This window comes from Schistocerca nitens, chromosome 5, assembly GCF_023898315.1.
Source record: "Schistocerca nitens isolate TAMUIC-IGC-003100 chromosome 5, iqSchNite1.1, whole genome shotgun sequence".
Classification (NCBI taxonomy): domain Eukaryota; kingdom Metazoa; phylum Arthropoda; class Insecta; order Orthoptera; family Acrididae; genus Schistocerca; species Schistocerca nitens.
Window position 1 is genome coordinate 852,350,193 of NC_064618.1, and position 13,009 is coordinate 852,363,201.

At 45.6% G+C, this 13,009-nt stretch overlaps 1 protein-coding gene across 1 annotated transcript in view; it reads left to right on the top strand.

The window, feature by feature from the left end:
* The window catches only part of LOC126260759 (uncharacterized), a 1,547,391-nt gene that overhangs the window by 1,197,940 nt on the left and 336,442 nt on the right, over positions 1-13,009 (top strand). The window contains exon 41 of the mRNA XM_049958097.1: positions 2,189-2,234. Within this exon, the coding sequence (XP_049814054.1) occupies positions 2,189-2,234 (46 nt within the window). The remainder of the gene's footprint in view (positions 1-2,188; positions 2,235-13,009) is intronic.

The following is a 13,009-nucleotide window of genomic DNA, read 5'->3' on the forward strand; positions in this document are numbered from 1 at the left end:
CCGACAGATTTTGCGCAATTTTATCGAAGACCAGAAAACACGCTCGTGACAGTTCCTGTGTGGCAATTTTGAAAAAATTCGACCGTGGACTATGCTTATCAGACTTCGCTTATGTTCCTACGGACGGGGAAAAGAAGCAGCATTCAACTGCCTGGGTGTTCCCATAAGAAATAAAAACAACGAAAGCCGTTCCTTCACGAAGCACTTCCAAGAAAATGGCCACTTTTTTTTCTTTCGTTACTGTGGGTATTGCTTTAGGAGATCGAAGAATAGTTATTGATGATTGATATATGAGTGGCAGCCGGTGTGGCCGAGCGGTTCCAGGCACTTCAGTCTGGAACCGCGCGACCGCTACGGTCGCAGGTTCGAATCCTGCCGCGGACGTGGATGTATGTGTCGTCCTTAGGTTACTTAGGTTTAAGTAGTTCTAAGTTCTAAGTTCTAGGGGACTGATGACCTCAGATGTTAAGTCCCATAGTGCTCACAGACATTTTTTGATATGTGAGTGCAACCGGTTTTTTACCACCAATGATCGATGAAAGCAGGAAGAAATAACCAGACAGTCGCTCCATTCTCCACCATGACAACAAAATGGCTCTGAGCACTATGGGACTTAACATCTGCGGTCATCAGTTCCCTAGGACTTAGAACTACTTAAACCTAACTAACCTAAGGACATCACACACATCCATGCCCGAGGCAGGATTCGAACCTGCGACCGTAGCAGTCGCGCGGTTCCGGACTGAGCGCCTAGAACCGCGAGACCACCGCGGCCGGCACCATGACAGCAGAAACTGTCATACAGCACATCAAATAATTGAGTATTTGAGGGAGAAAACCATCTGATTAGTGACTCCTCACCCGTTGCACGAGACTTATAGCCTTGTGACGTCTTCTCCCACCTTATTCCAAAGTAAATTGCCTAGACAAAGATTTTCATCACGTTACGAAGCTCCTGAATCCTCTGGGAAGCATGTTTTTGGGGTGTCAACATTAATGTTCCCAAAACTCGTTCCGTTGCACGCAAAAACGTATAAATTTTAGAAGTGAAAAAATTTGATCAACAATGAAAGAATCTACATCTACATCCATACTCCGCGAGCCACCTGACGGTGTACTTTGAGTACCTCTATCGGTTCTCCCTTCTATTCCAGTCTCGTATTGTTCGTGGAAAGAATGATTGCCGGTATGCCTCTGTGTGGGCTCTAATCTCTCTGATTTTATCCTCATGGTCTCTTCGCGAGATATACGTAGGAGGGAGCAATATACTGCTTGACTCCTCGGTGAAGGTATGTTCTCGAAACTTCAACAAAAGCCCGTACCGAGCTACTGAGCGTCTCTCCTGCAGACTGTTCCACTGGAGTTTATCTATCATCTCCGTAACACTTTCGCGATTACTAAATGATCCTGTAACGAAGCGCGCTGCTCTCCGTTGGATCTTCTCTTTCTATCAACCGTATGTCCTACGGATCCCACACTGGAGAGCAATATTCAAGCAGTGGGCGAACAAGTGTACTGTAACCTACTTCCTTTGTTTTCGGATTGCATTTCCTTAGGATTCTTCCAATGAATCTGTCTGGCATCTGCTTTACCGACGATCAACTTTATATGATCATTTCATTTTAAATCACTCCTAATGCGTACTCCCAGATAATTTATGGAATTAACTGCTTCCAGTCGCTGACCTGCTGTGTTGTAGCAAAATGATAAAGGATCTTTCTTTCTATGTATTCGCAGCAGATTACACTTGTCTACATTGAGATTCAATTGTCATTCCCTGCACCATGCGTCAATTCGTTGCAGATCGTCCTGCATTTGGAGAAATGAAATATATTTGTTTTTGTAAAAACCTGAGAACGTGGCCCTTGTATACTGTAAAATGAATGGGACCTTGTTCAAAATGTTGAGCAAACTACAACAGACAAAAGCCAAACTTTTTTAAATAACTGATGCATTGATACATGAAAACAGAAATATATATATATATATATATATATATATATATATATATATATATATATATATCTCTGTTGTGTGTGTGTGTGTGTGTGTGTGTGTGTGTGTGTGCGCGCGAGAGAGAGAATCTTCTTTGATTACGTTTTCTTGTCAGAGTTGCCGTCGCCCAGTACGCTCTGCACTTGAGATGACTTTACGGATGCCCGGCTGACGGCTTTTGTTTGTGTTGCAGGCCAGGGCAAGGAGGACGGCATGGAGCCGAGCAGCGTCACGTACGGGTGAGTGAGTCCAGTCAGCAGTGGCCGCCGCCTCTCTACCTGTCTGCCTGTCTGCCTGTCTACCTGTCTACCTGTCTACCTGTCCGCCTGTCTACCTGTCTACCTGTCCGCCTCTCTACCTGTCTACCTGTCTGCCTGTCTACTTGTCTACCTGCCTACTTGCCTACCTGTCTACCTGTCTACTTGTCTACCTGTCTACCTGTCTACTTGCCTACCTGTCTACCTGCCTACCTGTCTACCTGTCTACTTGTCTACCTGTCTACCTGTCTACCTGTCTACCTGTCTGCCTGTCTACTTGTCTACCTGTCTACTTGTCTACCTGTCTACCTGTCTACCTGTCTACTTGTCTACCTGTCTACTTGTCGACCTGTTGCCAGTCCACACCAGTGCTCGTGGCGCCTCCTCGCGCTTCACTGTTTCTCCCCACACACACCACAGCACCGTTCCACTCAAATTCTCTCATCCTTACTCTGTGTAAAGACACTATAGTTGTCTACGGAATTGGAGTGTATGAATTTCCTACAGCCAGCCACTTTTCAGGTGGTTTACACGAATTCAGTTATGCCTTGTGACCGACAGACTTCCGTTAAAAAAAAAAAAAAAAAAAAAAAAAGCTAGAAAGCTATTGCCTCACATATACGTTACTTCCGAATGGTCGCCCTCCTTTCCTTCTCCCTCCTGGAGTCCTTTTCCCGACTAGTTTTGATCACATGTTGTCATCTGTCCTTTCTAAGTAGCGGATTTACAACCGCTGCTACGCTCTTACTACATCTATAGTCGTCTTGCTGGTTCCCAAAACTGTTCTTTTATTACTCTTCACCTACTCCCTCCTACATTCCTGTGTGGTAATAATGCAGTATTACTAGTGTCACAGTAGAAAGCATATTCTCTTGCGTATACAGGGTGTTCCCGTAGGAGCTTGCAAAAATTTAACAGGACATAGAGGATGCTCCACTGAACAATTTCAGGTAGGGAACCTGGGGTCGGAGAAGCCAGCTTTTAAGGTGATTACAGGAATGAAATCACATTTCCGTACAGTTTTTTTATTTACATTTGTTACAGTTACCTACAAATACCATCATTGACACAATGGACGTACCATTTGTACTGTATCTTAAAAAATGTGCTGAAACTGACGGCCATCAACCTCAATGCAAGCACGACATCGGCGAACAAGATTCTGACGCACCCTGACAAATATGCCTGGTGTGCTTCGAACCACATCACAGGTAGCTACAATTCTAGCGACTAGTTCCATCTCCGTATCAACTGGGACCTCATACACAAGTGACTTTAGATATCTCCATAGGATATAGTCAAGGAGATCGCAGGCCATGGAATAGGATCTCCCTTCCAATCCAGCGACCAGGAAATACTGTACCGTTACTGCTCTATCGAGTTGCACTGTACGTCTCTGAATAGCTCTGTGTAATGGATGAGTCTGTCGTCGATTCATAGCACGTTCTATCATGGGACAGTGTAAATGCGGTACAACAGAGCCACCTTATGGACAAGTACAGTAAACAAAACCTGCGTCATGACTTCCTAGTAATCAGTTTACTCCCGTATCTCCTCAAGCTGGCTTCTCCGACCCCAGGTTCCCTATCTCAAGTTGTTCAGTACGTCCTGCTATATTTTTTCACGCTTTTACGGCAACACCCTGTATGTCACGGAAGGTAAAATTAAAGATATTCGAGCTCAGAGCCTCACCAGCAGTCGTTCTTCCCGAGAACCATTCGCGATTCCAACAAGGAAAGGGCGAAGTGACGGTAGTACACAATTACTCTCTGCCACACACCACAAGGTGACGTGCGGAGTATACACGCAGCCGTGTAAACTGCCCCCCCCCCCCCCCCCCATAAGCAAAGTACTTCTCTGGGTGGTAAATTACAGATTCTCACCGATCACAAGCCAAGATCGGCGTATGTTATTGATAGGCCTACTGTTCTGATAGAACCATCATTGAACTTGTATTTTATTTGTTTCTCCTGGTGGAATGTAACCGCTCCTTCCTAGTTGCAGCTATTGTCCACAATATGCAAAGACTTTTCTGAAGATTTGAGAAGAGTAAGATTACAATAAACCTTTTAGTTTACTTATCTTTTCTTGTTGAGCTGGCTCCTTCTTGTCTAGGGGTCTCATTCTTGAATTTGAAATTCTCACATTTTAGGTCCTCAAGGTTGAATTAATCTAGACAATTTTGAAGATTTTCGTTGCAGAATTTTTGTTTTTACGTTAATTTATTTTGTCACATTTTAGTATGCGACACAGTCTTTTTAATTTTCACATCAACAAAGCCGAAGTTACATCAGAGGCATGGTTACTACTCTCTCACTCAGCGGAAATAACAATATTCCAAACGCTTTACAATTTTTCTTGACAAATGAATTTCTGATAGTTTCGATTATTATTTCATAAATGAATCCAGGAATAAAAATAATAAACAGTACTAGATTGCGTGATTAATAATAGGAATTTTAAGTGTGCCAAATAATTCGTAATTTCAAATGTTTCTAAAGAAAATAATTTTAACTGTACATCCAGAACTAGTATTTATCGGTTATAACATCCAAAATAATAATTTATATTCATAAATTTTAGCTTGAAATATAACGTACTGTGTGTAAAATTATATGAAACTCTTCAGAAAAACAGCTGAGGTAATTGATGTGTCCAAAATTCGAAAAATAGTATTGGTATTGATTACTGGCGTTGAGCAAAAGTAATGCTAGAGTAGGATGTCCCGTTACACTGGCTATTCGCTCACAGATTGGCAAGTGACCCTAAATAACGAAAAGTGTGAGGTCTTCCACATGAGTGCTAAAAGGAATGCGTTAAACTTCGGTTACACGATAAATCAGTCTAATCTAAAGGCCGTAAATTCAACTGAATGCCTAGGAATTACAATTACGAACAGTTTAAACTGGAAAGAATACATAGAAAATGTTATGCGGAAGGCAAACCAAAAACTGCGTTTTATTGGCAGAACACTTAGAAAATGTAACAGATGTACTAAAGACGCCGCCTACTCTTCGTTTGTCAGTGGTACTGCTGCGCGGTGTGGGATCCTTACCAGATAGTATCGATGGAATACATCGAAAAAGTTCAAGAAGGGCGGTACTTTGTGTATTATCGCCAAACAGGGGAGAGAGTATCACTGAAATGATACAGGACTAGGGGTGGACATCGTTAAAAGAAAGGCACTTGCTGTTGCGACGAAATCTTCTCACGAAATTCCAATCACCAACTTTCTCCTCCGAATGCGAAAATATTTTGTTGACACCGACCTACATAGGGAGAAACGATCACCACGATTAAAAAAAGGGAAATCAGAGCTCGTGCGGAAACATGTAGGTGTTCGTTCTTCCGTGCGCTATACGAGACTGGCACAGTAGGAAATTGTGAAGGTGGTTCGATGAACCCTCTGCCAGGCACTTAAATGTGATTTGCAGAGTATCTATGTAGATGTAAATGTAGGATTTCTGCGTCAATTGCAAGAAGAAGTTCGTGCTGCAGTTTAGGTCACCTCGTCCTGGTAGACCTCCCTCACGTGCGAACAATAGGTTTATACATACGATGCTCCACAAGACGACTGCGGTTGTATGAAACGTCTTCATGTCGGGGCACCGTCGTTCTGGACACCTCTCCCGATACAAACAGCAAGCGACATGGCCGTTAACACCTTCTAATCCGTGCAGCAAATGGCCATCTACGAATTCCACATCTGAATACAGTTCGACTGTATTGTACCGGAAACCAAGTACGTGCGTAACCGGTGATGCTAGTAGAGCAGTGAGTTTAGTCGCATTTCGATACGTGCAATGAAGTGAGTCACATGTTAACGCTACATTCATTCCACTGGAAAAAACAAAGCTTGGTGGTGAACCTAATAAATGTAACTTACTATACACTCTAACGAAACGAAAAACCAAGAGGGTATTTTGAATATTTCATGTAAGACAACGCATCATGTAATGCTGATACGTTCTATTTCTATGTTTTATCACGATGAATGTGATAATGAAGTATATAATGAACTCTAACATTGAAATAAAGGGTTTTCAGGTCCACGCCCAGATAACAGGTTTTATTCCTCCATGTGTGAGGGATGTTTCTGAAAGTTCGGCCTCACATTTTGTTACACACTATATTTACTGAATACGAAAATATAATGCTCTACGTATGTAGTGAGTGCTTTGTACATTTTCTCCCAGGATCACCTTCTTACACCCCAGTAGGGCATGTTAGTGTGAAATAATATCGCAGTCTAATCTGAATCATTTTAACACTATAATAAACAGAAATTAGTAAATGCAGGAAAATTGAGATGTTTGAGGGAACCTCAAACTGAACCACTTTGTTACTCCAGTCAAGAGGTGATTGTTGGAAGATCATTTCACGGTCTGAATACTCGTATTATATTCTTAGTAGCAATCATTTGTTCCCCTGTGCTAGAGTACGCTTAAATATTAGATAGGACAACCCGTGAGAACTGCAAAAACACGTCTCCGTTCTATTGTATAAACCATTATAGCAATGACACAACTCCATAAAATTTATATTCTTGCAGGAATTTCTAATTTAGCAGTGTCATAGCGCTTTTTACTGGCATGCCATATATTTGTGGCGTCTCCGCATCTCTTAGTCTTCTGTGACGCCACATGTCAACTTTTAATCGTTTCGTTTCTGTCGTTCCAGTTCTGGACGTGTTGCAGTTATACAAAACTGTCCACCAAACAAAGCTTCTAAAAACCTTTTTCTGGTGTCTAGGTTTATATTAGAACTTGTTTGTTACTACAAAACCCGTTCTGTCTAACGCAGTCCTAACTACCGTCTCATTTTAGAATCTTTCTTCTTACCATACGAATTATCATAATAATAATAACAAATGTGAGGAATTACATGAAGAAACTCTATTCGTACAGTTGTCGATGTAGCACCTGCGTCAAACAGCCTCATTCTGGTGTTCTTAAGTGACAAACGTGGGCAAAACGTGTCTGGACGTGATTTCACCTAGCCAAAACCTGTAACGTCTAATCAAGAACTTCCAATGTACAATTTTTTATTAAAACATATTACAGACTCGTTAGTTATTTCTTATTTTCAAACAGTAATACAGCTTAAGGTATGTCTGAAACTATTTGTGATCAAAAGTATCCAGGGTCCCGTACATTATGCGAAACTGACCGCCAGAAGTCAAAAGTGATGGAACCGCCAGTGAAAGAGCAGGCGTGCAGTACTGCGTTGTGAGCAGAGGAGCAATAACAGCCAGCAGAACGGGCCGGTCACGAAAGCTCGGTGACATCCAACGTGGACTAGTCGTTCGATGTTACTTGTGTAACATATCGATCAGGGACATTTCAGCCGAAAGTCGGCTCGTCGTGGTGTGGCTGTAAAGTGGAGAGGAAGGAGCCAACACAGCCAAACTGAAACCAGGATGACCCGGTGTACTGAACGGACCGGAACTGTGGAGCATTGCGCAGGGTGCTTGTAAAAATACGCACGAAACCGACTGTGGGAATGTCTCGCGAGTTCCACAGTTTTCCCAACAGTCTAGCTGACACGATGAATGCGCGTACAGCTGACACGATGAATGCGCGTACAGCCGAAATGATCCTCACAAGCCACAGATTCTTGTGGTCGCTGACAGGCGACACCTAAGGTGGTACAAAGAGCGCGCCACTGGACAGTGGGAGACTGGAAACGAGTGGAGTGACGACTCGCGCTGTACCATGTGGCAATCCGATGGAAGGCTGTAGGTTTGGCGAATGGCTGGAGGACGTTACCTCCAATCTTGTGTAGTGGCCACAGTGAAGTACGGTGTGGGGACGTTTCTCATGCTTACAGTGTGGTCCCCCTATTGCGCTTAATAAAACGCTAAATGCGGAATTATGTGGACAGATCTTACAGCATTATACACTGGGTACATAACAGTACATACCAGTTCCGAGACGGTGACTGTATTAGCGTGAGAATGCACTCTGCCATAAAGCAGCATGTGTGATGCAGTGGTTTGCGGACAACAGCTTTCATGAAATGCACTGGCCTGCACGGAGTCCCAACTTGTTCCCAGTGGAAGTTGTTTTGGATGAGGTGAACTGTCGACTTCGCACCACATCTCAGTGCCCAATTTCAGTCCTTACTCTGGTTTCGGCTGTTGGTGAAGAATTGGCTACCAGTCCTCCGCAGACTTTCAAACGTGTCACTGAATGTACCCCCCCCCCCCAAACCACCACCACCACCACCACCACCACAGTTCAAACCGTTGTACAGGCGACAGGTAGACGCACCCTATTTTACTTTTCACTCATTGGTGTGCGGGTACATTTGATGAGACTGTGCATGTGTGTTTTCAACTAACGTCATATGTTGAATTTTCATTATAAATGCTGTCGGTGTGTCCACGCTAGCCTAACACTCGTATCCTGACAGTGAGATCCTAGGTTGACATGTTGATGAACATCTAACTTTTCCACACGAATGTATCGAAGCTGGCTCCTGTCACTTTGATCAGTTACTCTGATCTGTACATAGTCTGCCATTATGTCGTTCTCCTTTCTCATTTAACCTCTGGAACAGGTTACACCCCGCGTCCGGCCATCCTGATTTAGGTTTTCCGTGATTTCCCTAAATCGCTCCAGGCAAATGCCGGGATGGTTCCTTTGAAAGGGCACGGCCGACTTCCTTCCCCATCCTTCCCTAATCCGATGAGACCGATGACCTCGCTGTCTGGTCTCCTTCTCCAAACAACCCAACCCAACCCCCAACAGGTTACACAGTATCCTGGACCTTTTCCAAAACAACTCAGGAGGAAGTTAAAGCTTATCTGCTATCTATGGTGTAAACCTCATTCTCGGCATATTCTAGCCGTCTTCCGCCTTTCCAATAGCGAATCATTATTTATGCCTCATCATCAACATTATACATTCTTTCCTCATCCCTATACGTTCCTGCTTCCGTCTCATTTACCAACCCATTTTCTTGCTCTTTTCCTGACCACTCAACTTCTTCTCCAGATTCGATTCCTTCTGCACCGGTAGCGTTATCAACTATTACTGTTAACTGTCGTTACTTACATTTGGAGAAACGCAACGACGAAAGTCTGACATTTTCGAAAAATGGTATGTTCATTGCTATATTATTATTACTAATACGTAGTGAACATACACTCCTGGAAATTGAAATAAGAACACCGTGAATTCATTGTCCCAGGAAGGGGAAACTTTATTGACACATTCCTGGGGTCAGATACATCACATGATCACACTGACAGAACCACAGGCTCATAGACACAGGCAACAGAGCATGCACAATGTCGGCACTAGTACAGTGTATATCCACCTTTCGCAGCAATGCAGGCTGCTATTCTCCCATGGAGACGATCGTAGAGATGCTGGATGTAGTCCTGTGGAACGGCTTGCCATGCCATTTCCACCTGGCGCCTCAGTTGGACCAGCGTTCGTGCTGGACGTGCAGACCGCGTGAGACGACGCTTCATCCAGTCCCAAACATGCTCAATGGGGGACAGATCCGGAGATCTTGCTGGCCAGGGTAGTTGACTTACACCTTCTAGAGCACGTTGGGTGGCACGGGATACATGCGGACGTGCATTGTCCTGTTGGAACAGCAAGTTCCCTTGCCGGTCTAGGAATGGTAGAACGATGGGTTCGATGACGGTTTGGATGTACAGTGCACTATTCAGTGTCCCCTCGACGATCACCAGTGGTGTACGGCCAGTGTAGGAGATCGCTCCCCACACCATGATGCCGGGTGTTGGCCCTGTGTGCCTCGGTCGTATGCAGTCCTGATTGTGGCGCTCACCTGCACGGCGCCAAACACGCATACGACCATCATTGGCACCGAGGCAGAAGCGACTCTCATCGCTGAAGACGACACGTCTCCATTCGTCCCTCCATTCACGCCTGTCGCGACACCACTGGAGGCGGGCTGCACGATGTTGGGGCGTGAGCGGAAGACGGCCTAACGGTGTGCGGGACCGTAGCCCAGCTTCATGGAGACGGTTGCGAATGGTCCTCGCCGATACCCCAGGAGCAACAGTGTCCCTAATTTGCTGGGAAGTGGCGGTGCGGTCCCCTACGGCACTGCGTAGGATCCTACGGTCTTGGCGTGCATCCGTGCGTCGCTGCGGTCCGGTCCCAGGTCGACGGGCACGTGCACCTTCCGCCGACCACTGGCCACAACATCCATGTACTGTGGAGACCTCACGCCCCACGTGTTGAGCAATTCGGCGGTACGTCCACCCGGCCTCCCGCATGCCCACTATACGCCCTCGCTCAAAGTCCGTCAACTGCACATACGGTTCACGTCCACGCTGTCGCGGCATGCTACCAGTGTTAAAGACTGCGATGGAGCTCCGTATGCCACGGCAAACTGGCTGACACTGACGGCGGCGGTGCACAAATGCTGCGCAGCTAGCGCCATTCGACGGCCAACACCGCAGTTCCTGGTGTGTCCGCTGTGCCGTGCGTGTGATCATTGCTTGTACAGCCCTCTCGCAGTGTCCGGAGCAAGTATGGTGGGTCTGACACACCGGTGTCAATGTGTTCTTTTTTCCATTTCCAGGAGTGTATACACTGAAGCGCCAAAGAAACTGGTATAGGCACGCCTATTCAATTACCGAGAGATGTAAACAGGCATAATACGGCGCTGCGGTCGGCAACGCCTATATGAGACAACAGTCTGGTGCAGTTGTTAAATCTGTTACTGCTCCTACAATTGCAGGTTATCAAGATTTAAGTGGGTTCGAACGTGGTGTTATATTCGTCGCACAAGCGATGGAACACGGTATTTTCGAGGTAGCGATGAAGTGGAGATTTTTCCGTACGATCGTTTCATTAGCGTACCGTGAATATCACGAATCCGGTAACACATCAAATCTCTGACATCGCTGCGACAGGAAAAAGATCCTTCGAGAACGGAACCAAGACGACTAAAGAGAATCGTTCAACGTAACAGAAGTGTAATCCTACCGGAAATTGCTGCAGATTTCAATGCTGGGCCATAAACAAGTGTCAGCGTGCGAACCATTCAACGAAACGTCATCGATATGGGCTTCGGAGCCGAAGGCCCACTCGTGTACTCTCGATGACTCCACGACACAAAGCTTTAAGACTCGCATGGGCTCGTCAACACCGACATTGGACTGTTGATGACTGAAACATGTTGCAAGGTCGGAAGAGACTCGCTTCAAATTGTATCGAGAGGATGGATGTGTACGGACATGGAGAAAACCTCATGAATCCATGGACCCTGGATGTCGGCAGGGAAATGTTCGAGCTGGTGGACGCTCTATAATAGTGTGGAACGTGCGCAGCTGGAGTGATATGGGCCACCTGATACGTCTAGATACGACTCAAACAGCTGACACGTACGTCTGATCACCTGCATCCATTCACGTCCATTGTGCACTGCTACGGACTTGGACAATTCCAGCAGGACTATGCGGCACCCAACACTTCCAGAATTGCTACATAGTGGCTCCAGGAACACTCTTGTGAGTTTAAACGATTCCGTTGGCCACCAAACTCCCCAGACACGAGCATTATTGAGCATATCTGGGAAGCCTTGCAACGTGCTGTTCATAAGAGATCTCCACCTCCTCGTAGCCTTAGGGATTTATAGACAGCCGTGTAGGATTCACGGCGTCAGTTCCCTCCAGCCCTACTTCAGACATTAGTCGAGTCCATGCCACGCCGTGTTGTGGCACTTCTGCGAGCTCGCTTTGGAGCCCTATTCGATATTAGGCAGGTGTACCAGTTTCTTTGGCTCTCCAGTGCACTACACAAATTGAAATGACTGAAATAGCTGTTATCATTATCATTGTTCTTATTATGCGCTGCACTTGTACTACATATATTGTAATTTTAACTTCCTTCGGATGTCAAGTTAAACCTAGGAAGGGGCATGACGGTTGTAGTCTTAGCATATGAAATAAATGCATAATTAAATACACTTCTGGCCGTTATAACTGCAACACCAGGAAGGATACCAAAAAAGGAAATTGTAGTTGCTCTGCATATACCATTTTCTAGGAAGCACACATGTTGAAATTTGTAGATAAACGGAAATGTACAGGTTGCTGAATTGAGTATACAGAGTTGCCATCTCTGGAGACCGGACTGAGCTTCGGTAGCAGATGCTGGTGTATCGTTCAGTGCTGCTCTAATTCCGTCCCGGAGTCCATTAGTGGTAGTGGCTGGCTAATGGTCGTGTCCCAGTGTCTCGGAAAACCACGAGGAGGAGTTTTCAGTGGATGAAACGTATGGGGAACTTTATGGCCAGGTCGACAGTCGGATACCCTGTCCGTCGGTATGGTTCAGAAACAGTAGGGACGACATTCGGTCTTCCGACGTCTTGCTCACAGATAGTGTCGTGGAGACCACATAGATGGGAACAGCCACCGGCCTCATCACGTCATATACGTAACGCCTCTGCAAACGAGAGGTGGTCGTCGTGTCTACCTAACTCAAGATACGTAATGTGGCTCTGCGACGCTGCACAGTCGAGAGAACGACACGTCAGTCATCTCTCGCGCTAGTCACGTGGAGCCGCTGAGATCCCGCGTGGCGCTGACTATGGCGCTCCTGAAGTTCTCGATTACACATTCGCACGAGATTCAGTCTCGACACGTGCTGAGAGATGTGCGTCCTTCTCACACGAGGCACAACACTACCTTCTCACAAATGCGATTTCTCAACGAGAAACCCCAGCCTAGTCTCTTCTTCTATACAGAATGTACATGGCCTATTCTGTGG